At 30.1% G+C, this 24,015-nt stretch overlaps 2 protein-coding genes across 2 annotated transcripts in view; one reads left to right on the top strand and one right to left on the bottom strand.

Annotated features, from left to right (window-relative positions):
* Positions 1-505: 505 nt before the first annotated feature.
* Positions 506-17,588, bottom strand: LOC108749303 (serine protease nudel-like). Its single transcript, XM_018487903.1, has 23 exons — positions 17,429-17,588; positions 16,129-17,286; positions 14,436-15,062; positions 13,573-13,782; positions 12,645-12,805; positions 11,664-11,791; positions 9,276-9,770; positions 8,851-9,149; positions 7,976-8,120; positions 7,775-7,914; positions 7,419-7,667; positions 7,146-7,305; positions 6,496-6,665; positions 6,316-6,429; positions 6,056-6,242; positions 4,926-5,261; positions 4,324-4,512; positions 4,088-4,235; positions 3,819-3,984; positions 2,937-3,113; positions 2,066-2,303; positions 936-1,052; positions 506-806 (listed from the first exon to the last, which is right to left on the bottom strand). The coding sequence occupies exons 1-23, from the start codon at positions 17,586-17,588 to the stop codon at positions 506-508; spliced, it is 6,075 nt and encodes a 2,024-aa protein (XP_018343405.1).
* Positions 17,589-20,837: 3,249 nt separating this feature from the next.
* LOC108749434 (neutral ceramidase) overlaps positions 20,838-24,015 on the top strand; it is a 67,824-nt gene continuing 64,646 nt past the window's right edge. Inside the window, exon 1 of the mRNA XM_018488150.1 lies at positions 20,838-21,089. The gene's annotated coding sequence lies outside the window, so the exon portion shown is untranslated. The remainder of the gene's footprint in view (positions 21,090-24,015) is intronic.

The following is a 24,015-nucleotide window of genomic DNA, read 5'->3' as shown; positions in this document are numbered from 1 at the left end:
TAAAAAAAGTTATTTCTAATGTACATAATTTGTTTTGTACATTGTGATTTTGGTATTAACCGAAATTAAACTCTAATGTATAAAATTTAACGAAACAGTAGTAAACAGTAGTAACAGGTAATAAAAACAAAAATACAAGTTATAGAAAATATCTTTCTTTTATATAGATTTATTTAATGTTTTATCTCAGAAGATACAAACGAAGAGTAACAAACTTATTTATTAGATTACAAAAAAATTATCTCTAATGTAATTAATTCGCTTTAGTTGTACATTATAATTTTTATTCTAAGTGAATAAATTAATCTATAATGCATAAAACTTATTGATACTTCTGTAATGATTCATGTTTCCTATATTAACTGTTAAGATAAAAAAATATCTTTTACATTCAATTGTCATGTCATCAAGATGTAGAAGTGAAATTATTATATTAAGTTGAACAAGATGTAGAAGTGAAATTATTTTAACATGATTGATTTAATTTGTAAGCAAAACATTTATACTAATTGCTGCATTTGATGAAGAGACGATAGCAGGGTTTTTCTGGTCGGACCAGAGTTATAAGGGGTTTATCGTCACGCATGGTTATCCACGTGTCCGAATTTAATCGTATCATGTAAAAATCATCGCGAGATGGAACAGTAGGCTGATTAAACGATTGATATTTGTAATCAATAATTCCATTCGTGTAACCGCTTTTTCTGCACACTTTTACTGCCTCTTCCTGTGACGTAACTTTTGATGGATAACATAGAGTATGCCATACACCGTAAGAGCGTTGCACTACTTCGCCTGCAGCAGGTCTGAAAAGCAATTAAATTTATAGTCAAGTTAGTGAACGTATGTTCATTGCTCTATTTCGTCAACATTTAATAACATTGTATATCATCCGTATAGCAATGATGGCACAGCTCATTTCAGTCAAGTCTCACCTGTCATCTGAGAGTTGTTGTATCCCTCTGCAATCTGTTTCGTCTTCGCCTTTCGGACAGTCATTATCGCCATCGCACACGAAATCTTGCGAGATGCAAGTATGATTTTTGTTTTCTCTGCACATATAATGTACATTTTGTATATATATAATTACTAATTGTAATAATTTTTACAAGATTGGTCATTTATTTAGCAATACTTTCTAAAATGCTATCAGATATATGAGAGACATTTTATATGGCATATATTAATATTAACAACTTTGATAGAGCTATAGACGACTAAATATAAGTATATTTAAATAAGAAAATTCTTTCATTATAATCTGTATATTTAATTAAAAGAATCGGAAACGACACATAGTTTTGGCAAAAGTACAGATAGAAAATTTATAGATAAAATAAATGCTTACATTTATTGTGTCGATTTCAATATTATATAACAATTATTTACTAATTTATTAATTATTTATTAATTTTAAGTTAGTTTCTCACAATAATTTCAATAAATTTTGTTTATTAGGATTTATATACTAAGTGAGTAAACTATAATGCATAAAACTTAAAGATACTTCTTAAAATGATCCGTGTTTCTTATATTAACTGTTAAGATATAAAATATCTTTTACATTCGATTGTCATATCATGAACAAAATGTAAAAGTGAAATTGTATGAGAACTGCCAAAACATGACAATTATTGAAATTTGATATCTATGTAAGAGAACAATCGAAAATTTACAATAAAATTACATAAACAAACTACGGCCCCCGAATAAGTGTAATAGATCATTGACTTGCATGACAAGAGAATATATATGAGCGATTTAATTACAATTTTATTTAACAATTTGCCACATTAAGCTTAAATCAAATTTTACGGAAAGAGTGTGAGCGCAATTTGAATTTATTGTAATAATTTGCAAACATATACATAAGTTTTAATTTATTTAATTGAATATGTAAAATTACTGAGGATGACTAATATGAAGTCGAACCGTTTAACATTAACTTTTATTATGTTCTATTATTAAAGCAATATTTTTAAAAATTAATGTTTTTTACATTGATATCCGGTGCAGGTTTATATAATACTTCTTATAGATAATTATTTAATATTATCAATCTTACGTATTGCATTTGAAACTGGTAATGGTACATTGACATTCTTCTGGCGATTCGTCGGTTTTATCGAGACAATGTCGTACCCCGTCACACAATCGTTCTGGCATAGTCAATTTTAAATATTCTGCGCAGCTACATATTACAGGCTCATCCGCTCCGTTCGAGCAATCCACTTTTCCATCACAAAATGCGCTCTTCGAGATACACTCATCATTCCTGCATTGTATCTCCGACTTGGCGCATTCTACACAAAAATGCATTTTAAGAACATGTGCACAAAGAAGAATTAATCAACAATTAATTAACTACTAATAGATTTGATAAAACAAGTCTGCATGGTTTTTGCTGTTTGGAAAAGGATAATAATTTCTCATAGTTTTTGATGCATTGGATCCGTAAGTGAAAATGTTCTATCAGATTTTTGAGAAAAGTGAGATTGAAACACCTAAATACAATGCATTACACTTCTAAAACTAGGACGCAGAGGTTTATGCTCGCTGTAAAAGATTCGATATTGTTATTTTTAAATTTAATATCCAATCATTAATTTGAGCCCTTTTTGAAATATCTCGCAGATCGAGTTAGTCAGCTATGAATTTTCAAAAATAGTCAGAAACACGTTTCTCAGACATTTTTCTCTCAGCTCATTTTTCTCAAAAGTTTCAAAAGAGCATAAAAACAAATCAAATTGCAGACCTGTGTAATTAATAATTCTGCTTACAAAAAAAAAATAGCAGCAATTATACTATATAAGTAACAATTACATGAGTAATTTATATGTATGTAGAATTATTGCACATGCAGTTGCAATATAACTATTAAAATTTAATTGTGTACATTTTATTTTAATTCTACATTATTCAAAATGACTTACTACTATTGGTCTCGTTTCTTCTTCTAATCTGTTGCACTTGTAAACACATTGCATTCTTCTCATCCGCACCGTCTCGGCAATCTGTCATACCGTCGCATACCTGATTCCAAGGGATGCATTGTCCAATGTTGCACCGAACGCCATCACATGCGGCTTCAGGCGTTGGTTGCGACACTTTCTCTGCAGTATCATAATGAAAAAATTCAATCACATTAAATTATCTTATTGTTTTGGGTAAAAATACAATCAACATAAAGTTAATTGCACGATTAAAAATTAATGATGTAAATGTGTCTTTATATTGGGTCGGAGAAAAAGTTTCTTCGTATTTTTTAATTTAAAATTATATATATTGTACAATATCTTCGTCAAAAATGAACAAAATTTAAATTTAAAAAAAAAAGGGTTTTAAAGCTTGAAATCTGTACTTTCGAAAGGTTACTATATTTTTTGAGTTTCTGTAAGTTTGATAATTTTTATATTTAAAAAACTACGAGCTGAAAAAGATGAAAAATTTTTTTTCATTTTGAAGGTTTTTCACGTGTCCAAAAAAAATTTACGAAAATTGTCAATTGCCTATCGTGAAAGCTTGAAGCTTTCCCTACAAAATCATTTTTTAAATATATCCTATGATTTTTTGTTCCTAAGTTATTCGCGAATTAAGTAAAAAAGCATTCTAACTTTGATTGTTCATTTAAAATGCTTCGATAAAAATCATTATACCGCAATTTAAAAAAACAGATTCTTAAAGCTGATACTTTGCTCTAACGAATGATATAATTGTAACAAAAATTTTGTAACAATAAATAAAAAATTTTCGCAAAAATTTTTTTAAAATACGAAGGAACTTGTTCCTCGATCTAATATTTATGCATGATAGCTTACCTAAAGTTTGCGTGAGATAAGCATGGATATAATCAATGCTTGTCAAGTTCCGTATGCTTCTGAAGCTGCATGGGCCGTCGTCTTCTTGAAATACAGCTACGGGATACCATCCTTTCTCGCTGCGACAAAACACCGTACCGTTCCAATTCGAAGAAGTTCCATTAGTCTAAATACATACAAAAGATAAAATCGAAATTTGATTGAATATTTTGCATTGTCAGTTAATGAGTGAAAATAATCGTAGTTCAATTGTTATTATGAAGCTTTACCGGACATTTAGTGCCTGAAGCTTCGACGAAACAACGATAGCACTTGTCACAATTTTGGAGGATTGGTTGAAGAAAGATCGATTGTGTCACGTGTTCGTTGTCTGTACCGATTGCTACACATAAATCGCCTTTTGCCGGTGGATATATTCTGCAAAAATTTAACAAATAGTTATAAAAGAAAGAAAAACGAGAAAAGAAACCAATATTAATATGATAACCGATGAATAACCAATTACTTTTTCTCTAAAAACAGCGGTCGCACGTAACGTGTAAAATTTACTGCGGTTTTCAAGTGTAGCAACGAGACATTTGTTCTTTCCACGTCCCTGATTTCGTCAACGATCGATATCTGTTGATGAGGTCCGTCCACGTAGAGAAACGAGCGGCTTTGGCCGAGCAGAGCTGTCGTATAATTCACTGATAATCTACAATTTATTCTTCATTATTACATCTTTTCACTGATATTTATTAAGAGAATCTGATGAAAAATAATTGTAATGAAGAACGATTAAATTATACATAATCTACGCTTGACAGATGCATGGAAAGAATAATTTTGCTAAAGTATTTAATTAAAAATAAATAAACACAGACTATAAATAAATTTTAGACATCAAAATAATTATATAAAGAACTCAAACATGCGATGAACAACGCTGCAAGAAGGTAATCTAGCAATCAGTATGAACCTAATAATTGTTAATTATAAATGATTCAAAGTTATTTTTAGATCTCTATCTTTAGCTAAATTTTTATATTTCGAGCACAAAACTGTTCTTCTTCCATGTGCATTTTTGAGATAAGAAAGTATTTTGAATAAAACAGAACTCACACTTACCTGATAGCTTCCGTGCAGCTCGAACTGGACAAAAGCCAGTTTGATTCCAGGAGTAAGGCCGAGCAGTGATAACGGCCGTCAACGAAGATGGCCGCCAACCACGGCCACAGGTAGGTATGATTTCCGGTTCTCGGATCGATGACCACATGCGAGTCTGCACTGCTGCTTAAAACCGGTCTACAACGAAACCGTAACGTCGTACACATCCCGCCTCCCTGACTCTCCGCAACATGCTGTGGTAAAGGTTTATAACCCGTCGTATCGTCCCACCTCCGCGAGAATCTTGTTTCTAATATCGTTTTGTTCACAACGGCCTTATCCAATGATTGCAAACCCCTGCACACAATTCATGTCTTTTACAATTATTATTTTTTTATTATATAGCGAAAATAGCAATAATTAATGTATTTAGGAAATTGTACATGAACGAATAAATCGGTCATTTTAGAAATTTTATAAGTAAATTTTTGTTCAAACTTGAGATATTACAGGATTTAGAAGATCCTGAAAGGAGAAGTAGATACATAGTCTTAAAAAATTACATTAATTAAGCATTTTTTTCCAATATATTGGATCTACAGATTTGTATTCACATCAGAAACAGTGAATCGTAATTTATGACTTTCATTTTCCTTATATTATGTCTTTGTACAAATATATTTAACAATAAATTACTTCAGCGATTTAACATACTGGAATTGAATGTTACAAATTTGTTTTTTTTTTATAAATTGAGTTATTTTTTTGACAATCAAGTTAAATATCTTTTATAGATTGCAAGTTATTTTATAAAATCCTTAAAGATCTATTATTATTACATTAATATTAGAGTTTCTTAATTAAGAAACTATGTTATATGTACAAAACTTTTTTCTAATTTTTTTTTCAGAAGCAACATAAGTCATTATTTTAAAAATTAGTTTTTTTTATATTTCATTCACTTAATGTACGAGATAATAAGATATTTTTTACATAATTTTAATTATTTTTAGTACGACAGTTATAAAAACTAAAACATTTCTTTTATTTCTCCAAAAGTTAGATTTTTTTAATAGAAGCTTTCTTAAACAATTAATTTAAATATTAGACTTTTATTGAATGGCTAAACATTTATTGAAAATCAAACATACGTGAATCCGAGATATTTGCATAAGTTTTCTCCTATTATCGATGTTTTTGTGCTATTCTCCAATATATCTGCTTGAAGACATTCTATATGCCATGTTTCGTTGTAATATCTACTAAGCAAACCTTCTGTGTTTAAAATAGACCAATTATCACTATCTACGTTAACGTATTCCCCGTTTGTCAATGCAACTGAAAAAAGAATATTGCTATCAATTTCACTTTATATTTTTTTAAGCAAACATTATACAAAACACAAACTTACTACAGTCAAGCTCGTCCTCGCTTAGAGAGCAATCGAAATTTCCGTCACACCTTTTCGTTATCGAAATGCAACCCCCACTCATACTGCAATGAAACTCGTTATTCTTGCATATACCTGAAACGATCGTTTCGTTAGATCGTCGAAGCGAAATCAACGACGAAATTATGTATAATTGAATACCACAATCTTTTTCGTCTGTTTCATCGTCGCAATCCAGATGTCCGTCGCAAATCGCTGTGGGTTGAAAATTCAACAGATAATCTCTACAAGTACAGTCCTCTTCATCAGTTCCATCCTCGCAGTCTAAGTGTTTATTGCACCTTTTATTGATTTTTATAGTTTGGATTATACTGAAAATGAAATAACATTAATTCAAAAGTCTGAATTTTAATTAGGTCTTAATTCTAATGTCAAATAATTCAATTTTTGTTGTATGCAATTATGTTTATTAAAATATATTTACTATTCGTTCATTTTTATACAAATTATAATCCCGCTTTGATTCTTTAAAATTAATTAAGTATTTTAGTTAAGTCTTAATTAACTCGCCTTTAACCTTTCGGAGTCGGCGACGGATTTATTAGACCTACTTAATTATAAATCTCTTTATCAAAAATGTTAAACAATTAATTAAATTTTCTTTTTGTTATATGCAAATTTGGATTATTATTATTGAAATATATACTTACAATTATTTATTAATTTTTATGTCATTTTGATTCCTTGAAATTAATTAGTACCCTTTAATTAATATAAATTAAATGGGTCGTACAAATCCAGTGTCGATTTCAAAGGATTGGTACTGAAAATTATAATATTTTGTAACTCACTTTGTGCAGGTAAATGTTGATCTAACGTTCGACATCGTTATCTCAGGCGTAGTCTCGTAGGCATCTATGATATTTGAATTTTCGTTGTTGTAAGTCTGTGTTTCTGTCTGATAGAAGAAATAGGAAGAAGTAGAAATAGGAATTGTTTCTGTGTTCACTTCTGTAACATAAAAAAGTCGATTAAATTCTGATATTATAATATAAAATTAATTTTCTATTATTTTATTAAGAATCCAAAGCTTGACTATCATAAAAGGGATTAGCATGATTTACCATTTTTTTCTGTGATATCACTGGATACTTCTGTAGCTTGTGATTTTATAAATGTATCATTGGAATTCCCGTATTTCGCATAATTTGCTTTCAGAATTTGACATTTAATTTCGTCTTCTGCGTCTAGACAATTTACAATTCCATCGCAATGATTCTTTATCGGCAAACACTTTTCTATGCTCGAATGACAACTAAATCCTGGACACGAATCTAAGGGTTTATTCCCATAAAGAGATGTCACTCGATTATCTACAAAATAAAATATTTTATTAAAATTTAAATAGTAAACACAAGCTCATATGGAGAAAGCATTTTCTATTAAAACATTTTCGTATTTTTCGTTAAGTAAGACTTACCTAAGATTTTAAACGTTTGCAGAATCCAATCTACGTAATAACTCACTTTCATGTAAACACCGGGCTCTTCAGGACGTCCGCATCCCTCACCATGACTGATTAGGCCCGCCGCATACCACTGTGATTCTAAATTTAAATTTCTGCAAAAAAGATTTTTGGAGTTGTAAAAATATTCAACGCTTCATTTTCATTAATTATTACCTGCACATTAAGGGACCACCACTATCGCCCTGACAGGCATCGTAGCCACCCGCAGGATATCCTGCGCAGATTGTAGCGTTATTCTGATCAGCCAAATGCTTACATGATGATAAAATCGGCACTTCTACTTCTCGCAAATGATCCGCTAAAACAAAATTTTATTTTTAATTAAAGAAGGAGCAGGTTACATTTTGTTTTTGAAACGTTTGAACGGTTTCCCACAAAAACCAAATAAGCTTATTTTTTTTTAATCTTAGTTATGGTGTCAAATCGTTCAAGTGTCACGTGAACAGCCTTGTTTCAGCAAGGATGAAACAGAAAACGGGAAATATGTCCGAAGAAAAATTATCATATTTATATCATCAATGGTTTGAAAAAAAAAAAAAAAATGAAAAATAATACATAATAACCATCTCAAAATAACTTGTAAAGAGTAAATATGTTATTAACGTTATATAGATTCTAGAACTTTCTAATCTCTCCGTTAGAGTGTTAGAAGATGAGTTTAAAGTAGATATTTAGTTTATATATCTCTCTCACAATCGGTTAGATATAATGAAATGAAATAAAAAGCAAATGTAACAGAGAGGTTTTGAGTAAAATACATATACCTATGTATTTTTTTAAACATTTGTGTTACAATATATATACAGTAACTAATGCATGAAAACAAATAAATAAATAGGTTTTTTGTAAACCTTCGATTTTTTCAAAAAAATTTGAAAATAAAGTTTATTTATCATTGTTTATATAAAACAAAAATCAATTGTGTCGATTTGATGGAACAAATTAAAAATACGGGACATCAGGGGAACACGTTGTTCTTATACTAAATACAAATTGTATTGTCTGGTTACTAAAAAAATCGAGCTTACGATCTGGTCCATTTTCTTTTACAGATCCCCATCCAATGGCAATACACATGGATTGCGGCGATGGGCTTACTTTCCATTCAGGACCCACGATATTTAACGCTGGTAAGCAAACTTGGCGAACCCATCGATTGAAAAGAAGAGATTCATCCAACATGATTACTGCAATGTCATTTTGCATTTCTTCTTTTACGTAATTTGGATGAATCATTACGTATTTTACTTTTCTCCACTGTGCCATGGGTGAAAATGATAACCGTCTGAGTATACCGGCTTGTATTTCGTAATAATGCCCTTCATATCTGAAAATTATTAGCAGACACATCTTAAATCGATAAGAAAAATATCTGCGTTTAAGAAATACTAGCGTCGTCTGTATCTGCAATATATTCGTTGTATGTTTAAGTAATCTTTGAAAACGCTCATACCCATCCATACAATGACCTGCGGTGAGTATATAAACTTCACTTAAGATGACACCACCGCAATGGAAAAAACCGTCTTTATAAATAGCGACCAGAAAAGGCCAAGCTCTAGGCTGACTTGCTCGGCCACCGACTACTCGCAATTGCGATCCGACGAGGGTATCGTTGATCTGCTTTTGCATTTTCTTCTCGGACATGAACTGATTCGGCTTCAGAAGCCTCAGTGTCTCCTGGTACAGCTTATTAAATCCCACAATTTTCAAAGGAAATTGTTCCTCCATGTGTCTTCTAGACATGTAATTATTCTTTGTCGTGTTGAAGGCGGGAGAGAAGTTCTGACGTGGAAAGGCTTTGGTGCCGCAAGGTAACGGCGGACATTTGACAAATACTGCTGTGCCCGGGCATGACGTCATTTTTATATCATTATTGTCGGATTCTACCACGTAAAGATTTTGAAAGCTCTCAGACATACGAACAGTTTGTATTTCTGGCATTGTTCTGTAAAGATGTATCAATTTATTAATAAATTGCAAATATACTTTTTAATACAGAAATTTAATTAATTTTATTAGTAAGTATTTGTATTTCTAAAAGTATAACTAATGCTTCGTTCAGATAGAATCAAATATCGTTGGAAACACATTATCGACAGCAAAGTTTTCTACAAAATAAAATTTTAAATTTCAAAAATTATGAAATTTATATTTAGGTATTAATTCATCACATTTTGTCAGACTGTTGCCGACAAAAATTGACAACAACATTCTTGAGGCTTCCACGAGTGCTTTCTATATAAAGATTATGCGTTTCGCGGGTTTCTTTCGTGTCCAGATCCATTCTTGACATTCTAAGAATGAATCTGGACACGGAAGAAACCCGCGAAACGCATAATCTTTAAATTGACAACAACTTCAAAATATGGATGGACAATATTGTCTACAAGGGCCTCAGATCACAAAGATGAACCGTAACTGAATCGTGAAATGTGTATACATATATGTTGTTGTACGCACAATGTTTTGGCGTAACTATTGCATGTCAATACGATACATGTAGTTACTGATTACGACTCACGTTTTACGACGTTACGACTCAGTTTCGACCATTTGTGTATTGAAACTCTTTAGTTTCGATTTCGAAGTGATAAAGATCGAAAGAATGTCGGCGATAAGTGTCATCGATATATGTATATAGATATACAAAAAAATATACAATCGGTATGTTTGACAATGTATCTATCAGATATATGGGTGATAAATTACAGTAATTATCATTTTTAATACTAGATTTATATTCGACATGTTTGACAATCTATCTGATAGATTGTCGGATATAAATCTAGTAATAAAAATGATAATTACTGTAATTTATCACCCATATTCATCTCTTTATATATTTTTGTTATCTATAATATTGATGAAAACATTTCTTGGCTTGGATGAAGTTTAATAGAGAAAAGCTCCTTATTATGAGATAGCGGCGTTTCTGCTAAACTAATAAACCCTATTTATTAGTTCCACCATAAATTTATTGTTCTTGGATTAAAAACTATTTAGTAGAAAATTCATTATTACATCATGCCTGTAGTCATTGTAAAACAAAATTTTAGAATTTGGATGTCTTCAAATTTCATTGAGATGAGCATTTAAATCTTGTTTATTATTTAATAAATAAATATTTGGTAATAAATTCTTTATGTAGTAATAGAGTAAGGTCATACTAATAGAAAAACGGGATATGTTAAATTATTTAATTATAAAAATTAGATTTAATGATCGTAAAACCATAAAGCGTAATATGAGATCGTAATATGAAATAACCTATGCTCCTATGATAGTGAAAATCGTTGCTAAAGTATAAATGTTATTGTACAATAATAAAAAAGACAATCGGAATGAACTATCGAGTGCCTATATTTGTGATGCTTGATTTCATCTATCTGAAAACGAGTTCTAGGTATAATCTATCGCATGCTTATTTTTCGCACACGTTGATTGTGTTTGTTTGTATTTGAGAAACATTAAATAAAGTTTTTTATTGCAATACTGATATATTTTGCATTTTACTATCGATTTCTCGAGGCATCTCATATTAGGAACACAATTTTTTGACTTTGCGATTTGCTCACTTTTTACATTTCTTTAATTTTTAAAATTTAATTTAAAAAAAAATGGAATTTAAATTAAATTTTATGTAACATTATTTTAAAGCTTATTAAATTCCCTTCCAAATGACCTATTATTTTTTGAAATTCTGCCAATAGACTTCTAACATTTACTCAAAATAAACTTGGCATCTCATAATTAGGGGTCTTTCCTCTATAAATATGTTATAAATGCATATGATTAACAATTAAATTAAAAATTAAAATTGCGTTTGTCGATGACATACGTTAGCGGCAAACCAATTTCCGATTCACAAGCATCCATCGCCCAAGATAATGTCTTTGAGCAAACGGGATGCCATTGCCCTCGTACATTCTTATGTAAGTATCCTTGAGTATAACCAACCGCAAAGATCTATAATCGAAATAATGTATATATATATATAAAAAGATAAATTAGAAAATATTTATCATAATTTTCTATATTACATGAGTCGACTGAAAAGTAATATATAGCACATAACTCGTCAACGAAAAGAGATATTCAAATGAAACAAAAAAGGCACTTTATTGGCTACAAGAACGTATTACTACTTTTTATTTTACCTCACAACTTACAACTATATATTTTTCTTAACGGTAAATCAGTTTTCTCATTCGGTTAATGAAGAATTCCGCTGATCTTTTCTTATTCCACTGTGATCTTCAGTTCATCATCCGAAAAATGAATCCTAATGACATTCATCGTCGTTTACAAGCCGCATAGTAATAAAACTGTTGATTGAAACGAATAAGTGTGCAATAAAATTTCGTCCATTGGAAGCTGACAGATTTGGTGCCTTGTGGTTTATATTTTTTCAAATATAAAGAGGTATCTTAAGAGCATTTATTTTACTACGGATAATGAAGGGCACAGTGAAGTCGTAGATCGAGGAAAGGTCGCCGGAATTCTTTATTAACCGAATGAGAAAACTGATTTACCGTTAAGAAAAATATATAGTTGTAAGTTGTGAGGTAAAATAAAAAGTAGTAATAAGAAGACCGATTTACCGTTGAGAAGAATATAATTGTAAACGATGATTACTTTAAAAATAATGGTACGTTCTTATTAACAAAATGCACTTTCATGCCTTTTTGTTTCTTTCAAATATCTCTTTTCCTTTACAAGTTATGTGCAACCATGCGTTACTTTTCAGCTGACCCGCGTATTAAATTTTAAGTTATTTAAAACTTTTATAGTAAATGTATAATTATCTCATCGCACATACATCGTTTGAACCCATATGTTTTAGAAGCATATTGCAGTCGAGCTCGTCCTTTCCGTTAGGACAATGTTTTATCCCGTCGCAACGTTGCGAAAGTAATACGCAATTATTGCTATTGTAACGCTTGTCCCAGTTGTCACAATTGAAAGATTCCATTGGGCAACCTAAAAAAATTTAAACATTCAAATTAAAAAATGCGTGCATTTTAAATCCTTTTTCTATATTTATATGTAAGATTATATATTTTAAAGGATAAATATATCATAAATTCATATTTCAAGCGATGAGATTATGTTTTGTATAAATCGCTTGCATGAAGAAGTTTCGTAGATAAAGTAGTTTCTAAGTTTAATATATCAGTATTTAGCGTCATCTGCTGGACAACTGCAGTAATATAAAAAAGTAAATAATATATTATATATATGATATATTATTATTTCTTCAATAATGCGGTAATGGCTGAATATAATTGCCTACTGATTCTCAATTAGTTTTTATTATATTCAAGGCAATCGTAATGCTCAGTTGGTCACTTAGGTTTCTGCTGTACCACATATATCGCTTTAATATTTATTTGGCTAAAAAATAAACTAAGTTATAAGTTATAACTGTAAAAAAATAATAGTAACAAGCCCGTTAAAATTTGAATAGATTAATTATTTTTGGCAAAAATACACTCTTTTATATATTGTATACATATGCATATATACATATGTGTATATAAACGTATTGTGCCAAAAAATATCGAAAAAATTCTTATCACATACAAAATGCAATACAACAAAAGCGAGCAAAATTGAATTCTTTTTCATTTATTAAAAAAAAAAATATATATATATATGTACACATATATATATATATATATATATATATATATGTACATTTAAATATATGTATGTATATGTATATTTGACGAAATATCTATTTTTACCAAAACAACCGAGCTCATCCTCTCCATGTGGACAATCGAAATAACCGTCGCAGAGTCGATTTCGTGATATTCGATCTCTGCAGGAGCATCTCGTTTCGTCGCTAGCATCGGCGCAATCGACACGGCCGTCGCACCATTTTATCCTTGGGATGCAATATCGATTATCGCACTGATGATAATTTATAGGACATTTGTTGAGCGTAGAAAATTCTAAAATAATTATCATGCCGTTAAAACTGACGCTCTAATTGATTTTCTTGGAAAATTTCAATTTTCAGTTTCAAGTTTTACATTTTCAGAATATGGTAAAAAGAAAAATAGATATCGCTCCCTTACTTCAAAAGTGATATAACAAAATCGATACAACTCAAAAATTATGTTTCCCAGAAAACAGAAAAATTATTTTCAACTTGACAGAAAATTAATAATGAAATAATATCGGTAAAATATATTCTAACGATATATTCTAACGTCACAATTATTAAACAAAATCACTTTTTTTTAATTGTAATGATTTTGATAATTTTTTTAAACATTTTTTTCAGAGGCCGTAACATTCCTTTTGAGAGTCTTTAACATTCATTGTAACGAATTTTATAATTTTTTATGAAATTAAATTAATATTTTTGATTATAAATAAGGTAATGTTTATTTATTTGTAGTAATACTCGTACATCTCTATATGAAAATCACGTTTTTTTTTTTAATTGTATCACTTTTGATGCAAGGGAGCGATATAATAGTTAAAATAATTAAGATAGATAAGATAAAATAAATATGTTAGATAAATAAGAGAAATGATACAGAGATAAAATTAAAAAATTGAAAAAATCCTCGCAGGAAATCTGCAAAACTTTGCTTACGCGGATTATGCTGCGTAATAACACCGACTTCATGAGGTAATTTTTGTGATTCTTTTGGAAGGTCTTTAACTTCGCCGACAGAGCGGTCGGATTGCGAAGTGTCAGATATCGGTGGAAAGTGAATCGTCGATAGTGACATATAACCGCAGAAATATGGCATGTTTGCAATTGGTTGCTGGGACATTGCGGTTGATTGCTGATTCAACGAGAAGATTGGTGCGTTTGGCATGGCAGGTCTCGTAGGACCGATAGCTTGACCAATCGATTGAGGTAGACTGCCAGCGTAGCTCAATTTTGGCATAAATGGCATAGGCGTATTCGCTTGTATCTGCATATAATTTGGCGAGAGGCCTTGGTGAAGTGGGTTTTGAAACGGAAATCCGCGATGTTGCATTGAAGAGGGACTTGAGTAAAATGCTGATTCTGGAGATAATGGAATGTTGGAAGATTGGTCGGGATAGCCAAAGAAACAGACTGGATGTGGCATTGTCCACGTTGTGGGGGTCAGTTGTAAGGATTTCGCGCTCTCCATGGCTACTGGAATAGGTTTGCTGTTGTCTTTTATCTGGAAATGATCGGCCGGCATGAACTTCTTGTTATCATGGTGATTTTCTTTCAATTTTGATCCTGCAAGTATATCTTTCTTAAAAATTTCTATTATTATTTTGAACAAATCGTAAACATTTTACAGAGGACAGAAGTACATAGTAAAAAAATATATTTTATTTTGTATAAAACCGATCTTTGTTGAAAATTTTTGTATTAAATTTTTATCATACTTAAATGTTAATTTAACACAATGTAATTTTGTTATATTATGATAATTTAATGTCTAAAATTTTTTAATGATAATATCACAATTTTAAAAATAAATGAAAAAATGTAAATAATGTAGTTTTAAAATAAATTTTAAGAATAAATGAAAAATGAATATATGTATATGTTAATTTAACATATAAATGTTAATTTTATGGAAGAAATATGCTTTTTCAATTTATTTTTAAATTGCATCAAAGTATCACATTTTTTGGTGTTAATTTTTACATTAATGTTACAGTAATGTTACATTGTAACATCTATAACACATGCATTTATTTTGTTAAATTAATGAAAAAATTTGGATAAACTGTTTGGGTTATGTAAAATGCGTTATATATAATTTAATACAATTTTCCAACTGTGTACTGCAAGAATAATAACAGTCTGGAAAAGTTTAGTATATATCTGCCTCTGATTTCTAAGTTAAAGATACTTCCTCGATACGATTTAATTTAAAATCGTATTGAGCGTTTTATGTTATGTATATTATAAATATTCCGAGACTTGCAACTTATACGAATGATGAAACTTAATACTTATTCGTTTCTGCATTCCAAATATTTTTTGATAAACTTAAAAAATATGGAATATCAAAAATAGTAGAGTAAACTCTATTTTTGATATTCCATATTTTTTAGTAAACTCTACTATTGAGTAAACTCTACTTTTGAGTAAACTAAGTCTTTAGTGTGTCTTAGACTTAGTGTCTTTAATTTAGAAATCAGAGGCAGGTATATACTAAACTTTTTATATCTTAAAGAAGCACATTCATAGAATACTCGTAAATATTGATGTGTGTAAGTAGCAAGCGACTCGCGATTAATTATTTCACTATGTACTCGTTTTCTAATATGCATTCTCCCCGATTGCATACCATTCGTCGCTGTAGTCGATTGATTTTCCGGGAGTCCCTCGAACGAAGGATGCACTGAAGGATGCACCGTGTTGCCATTGATTCCGGTCACGTTGTATCCCACTGGCACACTCGTCACGTTTTCAGTAATCTGCTTCGTAAGATCAATGATGGTTCGTATTCTTGTTTCGGTTGTTCCTATCGAATCAGCTGCAATTGTGGATTTCCTGGATTTTCCATTATCTTCTGTAATAGTGCCATAGTACATTCTTGTACTACTCGATTCCATGGACAACGGCTTTACGCTCGTGACACCTTCGTTTATGGTTATTATACTTTGTTGTTGATCATTTTTCGACACTGCAGGAACGCCTTCGTTGTTTTGACTTTTTGTCACACGCGAGTCATTTACGACTGAATTACTATCGGACCATTTGACATTAAAGTCTGAATTATTACTGTCAGTGTCATTTACATATATCCGTTGGCTTCCATTAGAATTTGTGTAATTAATTGATACGGTACTGGTTTCCGATATGCTGGTGTCTTTCAATGACTGATTTGTGGCATTTTGTAATGGATTATTGATAACTGAGTCCGTTTCCTGCAGTTGAATATTTGCCGCTTTTATCTGATTAACTTCCGATCGCTTTGAGCCATTTTCAGCCTCTCTGTCATCCAGTAACTTGATGGTAGTGCTGAAATCGCTCGAGCGATTTTGCTCGGCATAATCATGCGGGAAATATCGATCTTTCAATCGTGACGTATGATCTTCATCATTTTCATTCGCGATATTCATCTGTTTACACTCAAGACACTTTAGAATATCTCTAGGCAATGATTCTTCGCCGTTTGTCGTTGGAAACTTATTATTGAGAGTCACAAGATAGTGTTGCACCGTTTGCAACAATACCTTACAATGTTGCTCGTTCAGAGCGCAATCTCTTCTTTTGCGAGATATCTCCCGCTTGAAACGCGTGTCAGCGTCTCTTCCATTTATCGTTAGAAATGTGTCGTCTTTTACAACTTGTGTTATCTGGCTTGTAAGCTCCGTCTGATCGCTAAAAGATGGGTCTCCATCGATCACTTTTCCAACCCGGGACTTCAATAATGATCTTCTGCTGAGAGGAGAGCCTAGTCTGATCACTCGCTCTAAACGTGTTTCCGGTTGAATGCGAACTGAAAGAATCATGGTAGAAGAAACGATTCTTCAAAAACATCGGCTGGAAATTGGCGATTGTAAGGACGAACTAGAGCAAAATTTTAGCAAGAAAAACAGTATGTGCTTCTACAAACACACGTAATATTTACTAATTTTTACCTGAAGCATTATGAGTATCATGTCCTGACATTACAGAAAACATAAAATTGATATTCGTCATAAAAAGTACAATCAATAAGATTGAAATCGCTCCAATCAAAAGAATATATTTGTGCCGTGCATAAAAATTCGAATATCTACGTCCGCTTGACTTCGTCATGCATTTGTTAGAAGTTACACCTAAAATTGTAATTAATATTAATCTTAAAATGTTGAAAATACATATATATTGTAACAAAGCAATATTCACAATATAGATTTGTTCGCGTTGCTCGAAATTTTTGCACTTAAAGTAAGATGAGTATAATGTATTCGGACGTTGAAAAGAGAGAAAGTGATGATTTTAAACGCAAAAAGTGCAAGCAATTTGAATAGACCTATTGGCATTCTTGAAGGACTTATCCAATTTTAATACAAGATGAATGCTGAAAAAAAATTTAATCTTTGAATTTATAAATTCACCGATACTACAATAGATCTCTACATTTCATTACTCATAACTTTTGACCTTAAAATTTTAGAAAAAAATATTTCAGGTGAATTAAGTTGCTTGGTTTTTACGTAATCCGATTTTTTTCTTTGATAGGATTTGAAATTTTAAAGTTGCTCCCCTATTATCCCCTTGAAATAGAACTCCAAAAAATTATTTGTAACACACTTAAAAGAACTTTTTGTAACAACAAATCGTCATTATTTATCATATTTAGAAATCACTGGATATAAAAGTATCTCTAAATATTAGTTTGTAACGCTTTATTTGAGCTACCTTGTATATTCCTATGATTTTTAATTTATTATTAAGATGCTCTTCAAGATTGTCAATAAAGAACTAGATAATATATAACTGCAAGATATGTGTTTCTCAAATATCAATTGTCAAATAATAAAAACTTACCTGTATTTCGAATTCTTGAATCCGTCAACACAACACAACATGGTGAATCAATTGGAACATCGATCAATTGCAAAGGTAGGTTTTTATTTTTATCGGTGTGCAGTTTATTTGATTTATCCAAAAGACGCACTAATTACGCAAAAAAAAATTAACAAAATAATATTAATTTAAATATAAGTCTTAATTAAATTATACAAAATTCTTGAATATAGCTATGTTATTGACTTACTTTTGATTAACTTCTAAGTTTTTTTATAACTATGGTGTCGTTTTATACGAAATTCCTAACTTTTGATCTTCACACGAGATTAGACCGGCAACGACTAAACCCTGGATTTGATAGACAGAATTCTTCACCACGGTGCGACAGAGAAAAATTGCTGACAGCTTATATCGTCTCCTATTACTTTCATGTGAATGAACCCTTTACACGCATTTCGACAAGTGTCTCTGTCGCTGAGCTTGCAAAAATCTGTAAATGGAATTCTTGATTTCCATTGCAAAAAACTAAAATGTTGATTTCAGCGCGCAAACATAAAGATAAGAATTAATTGATCTTTATTGTACAGATCTGAAAACTTAATAAAGTTTTTACGTTTTGTGTATCTCTCATACGCTCAAGGAATACAACGCTCACGATTAATGACTCTCATTTTCAAGTAGAGACTTTTTTTTGAAACTTCCAAATCTTAATGAGAAACTATTACTCTTCATTGTGGAAAGTTTCGCAGCTTGTAAAGTTATTTCTGTCTAACGGAAAAATGGAGTAAAGTGCCAAATAATATTTTTTATTGAACGAAAAGTTAACTTAAACAAAGCTGCCTCAAGAAATTGTCTTCTTTAAAAAAGGAGTTGATATACTCCTATCTTCATATGCAATTAAATAGAAATCGTATATTTATATAAATAAGAGCACATTAGAATAAAACAATTAATTTAAGAAATAAATAAAACTATTAAAATGCGATAAAATGTATGTTTATTCTCTTCTTAAAGAATATATATTTATTTTTATTACTTTATTTTCATTTATTTTTCATAGTTTTCTATGTTTATTATATTTTTATAAATATATTACTTATTATTATTATTATTATTAGGCGTTAGGAACTCGAAAACTCATTGCCGCAAATACCAAATCCCGCCACTGTTCCCGTCCCTGAGCCAGATTCCTCCATTTGTGACCCTCGTACCCCATTTCGTTAAGGTCCATTCTAATATTTTCTTCCCATCTACGTCTTGGTCTACCCAATGGTCTTTTCCCATCCGGTTTACCAATTAGTACTTTATATGCAATTCGATTCTCATCCATACGCGCCGCGTGACCTGCCCATCTTAATCGACGCGATTTTATGACATTAATAATATCCGGACTATTATATAATTGATGTAATTCTGCGTTGTGTAATTTTCTCCATTCGCCCGTTTCCTCATCGCGTTTTGCCCCGATGATTTTTCATATTAAAAGTATTTTTTTTAATATTAAAAGTATTACTAACAGTATTTTTAATACTGAAAATAAGTGATTAATTGGTCAGTATTACATTTTTATAAGAGTTTTATGAATATCTTTTTTTTCGTCTCTAAAATAATATTTGAGTGAGATCGAATAAAAATGACTTTTTACTTTGCGCAATTTACGGGCACATTTCTTCAGTATATTCAATTCTCCAAGAATAATTATCTACAAGTTCTTAATTAATTTGTTAATTGATTTATCTACAAAGTTAAATTACAAACAAAAAAAAGAATGAATGTTTTAAATTAATAGATATGACATATTTCCGATATAAAACGACTAACTAAAATTATTTTTATTATTACGACTGTTTAATCATCAGCAATGAATAATTCAATTACACATCCGCATGCTGTCGATGTATCAGACCAGCACTTTGTTACGCTGAAATTACTTGAGCTATTGTAGAGACGATAATTGCACAATCCACCACATTTTACTTTCTCTTGTGAGTACTCGGAGTCGCTACGGATCGATGAAAGTGACAGTCTGCGTTCTGACGTTACGCCGAAGTACACGATTGTTCCGACAATTTCATTTATCCGATTGTGACTGCAATTAATTTGTGACCGTGATTTGATCGTGTAATGAGTAAATATGTATAATATGAGTAAAGACATAAATCTTTAACAAGGAATTACCTTTGAGACTTATCTGTGCGACGAATGACAAATTGTTTTTCGTGGAAATCGGAACGATTTGAATATTACATCGATTTGAATATTATTGTACATCGATTTGAATATTATAAGATTTATTAATTACAATACACACAATTAGACATTTACTGAAAATTTAATTAATGCAATTAATCAAAATTAATCAAAGCTAATTGAATGGAAACACATTGGCACAGTATTTCTAAATTGTCAAGTGCATTAAGTTCTATATATGATACTTTAAAGTAAATAATTTTTATATTACATTCTATTAGATAACATATTTAATATATTTGTGTAAATGTAATAGGTTTTGTAATTTTATTAAGTGTAAGAAATTATTGCCGTTTTTCAATTGAGATTATATTACAACATCTGAATACCTCATGTAAATGTGCGCTATTTTGATTTAAATCTGATGAATATATCGCGATATAAATTTTGTAAGGAATCCATTCACTTTTCAAATAAGATCTTAAGAGCGAGAGAGTTTCTCGCAAGTCAGACGACAGGAGAGAAATTTTTTTTGAGATGACTGCCATTCATTATGCTAGAGCTTTCCATAAGAAAACATCTCTAATGACACTTGTAAGTATGTATTAAGAATTTAATACAATTAACAATAGAACAATTATATTTTTCTTCATAATTATGAAACGTAAATAAATTTTCTAAAGATAAAAAAAATGTTATATTCTAATCACATAGCATTTAATGTACAAGATAATTTACAATACACAAAAATGCTAAGTTGTGTATTGTGATTACACTTGAGTGATTACTTTACATTTATAAAGTGTAATAGATTTTAAATCTTATCCGCGCGCGTATATTCAATTGTTTGAGAAATCACGGGAAAGATAGCAAGAAAAATAATGCTGCTTTGCATACTCGTATTGAAATCAAAGAAAACCGGAACGTTGAATGTACTCTGCTTTTTTTTTACATTCTGCACAGTCATTTGTATTCGTACCGTCTTCTGTTTAAAAACCGGTCTTTCACCGGTCACAATATTTTTTCCTTTTTCTTTTGACTATTCACCGAGAGAGATGTTTAAATGCACACTAAGCGGACTTATTTTTGCCGCCTTAAGTTTTGTTAGCATTTTTTAATTCTGAGAAAATGCCGTCTGTTATAAATTATGTGCGTGTAGCTTAAAATACAGTCGTTTTAAGTCTTCGAACTTTTCAGGAAATTACGTGCGACGTAATAATCCTTATGATTTCTATACAGTAGCAATAATAACATTAACTTACATAATAATTTTATATACACGTGCACACAAATGAAAATAAAATATAATAAAAATAAAAGTATTTATTGTTTACATTAAACGTTATTATAAACATTTCATATTTTATTGTTTATTCAGTTCTATTATAAATATTACATATATTGCATTTATATATTACATTCAGACTGGGTTGTTCCATTTTTCGATAACCTCAACTTATTTACTCTTTTTTATTTAATAAATAAATTATCACATAGCTTATCCAGAGATGTAGTAATCGCGCGACTTTTATATATTATTACATTTATAATTATATAAATTTACCTCTTATTTAATATTACTTTTCTTTACTACTAAATTAGCTAGTCGAAACATGGATCAAAGTTTAAGTGCCTTTTCTGTTAAGCTCCCACTTTATGTGGGTTATTAGAAAGTAATAATATTATTTAACACACTCTAGATGGTCTTGGTCTCTTAAGCCCACTTTATACAATCTATATTTTACGACAGAATTCGAAACGGAAGTCTATTTATAATTTTATGTATCAAATTATAAATATAATTATAGATGAGAAAGATATCCTGCATATACAATAAATACGATACCAAATATATATAAGTTAAGTAGTAATTATGTTATTCATATATGGATCTTTTTTACCTATCCGATTTAGACTCTCTATTTGCTACGCTTATAGATTTTTAATTTCCATTAGACTAGATACCATTGAACAATCATTGTATTTATATCCTGCGCATATTTGTGATGAATCTTTTATATATAGTTATAAATTTATAATTCTGATTATTTACATGTTTTCTGTATTATATTAGGTTAAGTAAAAAGTCATCACGTTTTTTTAAAAGATCTATCAGTAAAAACCGCAATTACTTTCTTACCAACAATATAAATATATCTTGATAGAGTAAAGTTTCAGCTTAAAAAATTTCTTTTTTAAATTATACGATACGACAATTTTTAATGGAGTTATGAGCAATTAAAGTCAAAATAATTCTTTTATTTAATCCGCGATAACTCAGTAATCAAAAGTCGTAGGAATATTTAAAAAAAAAAATTTTGTAGGGAAAGTATCAAGCTTTCACGATAGGTAATCGAAAATTTTCTCAAATTCGTTTTGGACACGTTACAAATCCACAAAGTGAGAAAGAAATTTTTCGTCTTTTTCAGCTCGTAGTTTTTGGTATGTAAAAATTATCAAACTCATATAAACTTAAAAAATGTGATAAGCTTTTAAAAGTAGAGATTTCAAGCTTTAAAACCCTTTTTTTAAATTTGAATTTCATTCATTATTGACGAAGATATTGTGTATATAACTTTGAGCTAAAAAATACGCGATGACTTTTTACTCAACCTAATACAATGCATAAAATTATAAATAGAATTCTGTATAAAATTTTATCGCGAATTATATGTTGCTTAAAGTTAATTTTGAAATATTATAAATATACTTTTATGTTAATCGTTTGTATTATATTAGGTGGATCCATATATTCGTTCGGTTTTTGTTAGTAGTGAAAATTTTTTCCGAGTATCTCCTGTTGCCTTCAAAAATTTTACTTTCAAAAAAATTTTAGCCTTCAAAAACCGAACGAATATATGGATTCACCTAATATAATACAAACGATTAACATAAAAGTATACTTATAATATTTCAAAATTAACTCAAATGTCTACATTTTATGTACTTAAAAATAAATTAAATAATTGATAGTTTAGGAAATTTTTGCGACACGATGATAAAATGAATATATTATATTAAGCTCAAGATATTAATGCGAAATGCGATCAATCAATAGTAAAAAACTTAATTTAAAGCATTTAAATCTTATCGAGAACTTTTACAATTCAATTCACAATCTAATTCAATCGCTCTGTTTTATCAAAACACATTTATATTCAAATAATAATCTAGAACAAACACGCGCGGAAATTACCAGTTCTTATACACAATTGTTTCTCTTGCGAAATTATATTCAATCAAAGCGAAATTATATTCAATTAGCTGAGTTTACAAACTCAAATCTACATACTTTTGTCAATATTCCAATTGTAGCGTGATAGCTCTTCGACAATCGCTCCGCTATCGCAATAGTTTCAGCATTGACCTATGCATCCTATCTATGTATATATAAATGTATACATTATATCAAGTCAAAGAAAAAAAACAAAAGACGCAGAATTGATTGTAAAATAGAAACTGTGTGTGTGTGTGTGTGTGTGTGTGTGTGTGTGTGTGTGTGTGTGTGTGTGTGTGTGTG

This window comes from Trachymyrmex septentrionalis, unplaced genomic scaffold, assembly GCF_001594115.1.
Source record: "Trachymyrmex septentrionalis isolate Tsep2-gDNA-1 unplaced genomic scaffold, Tsep1.0 scaffold29, whole genome shotgun sequence".
Taxonomy (NCBI): domain Eukaryota; kingdom Metazoa; phylum Arthropoda; class Insecta; order Hymenoptera; family Formicidae; genus Trachymyrmex; species Trachymyrmex septentrionalis.
This window is presented reverse-complemented; position numbering and strand designations above follow the sequence as displayed.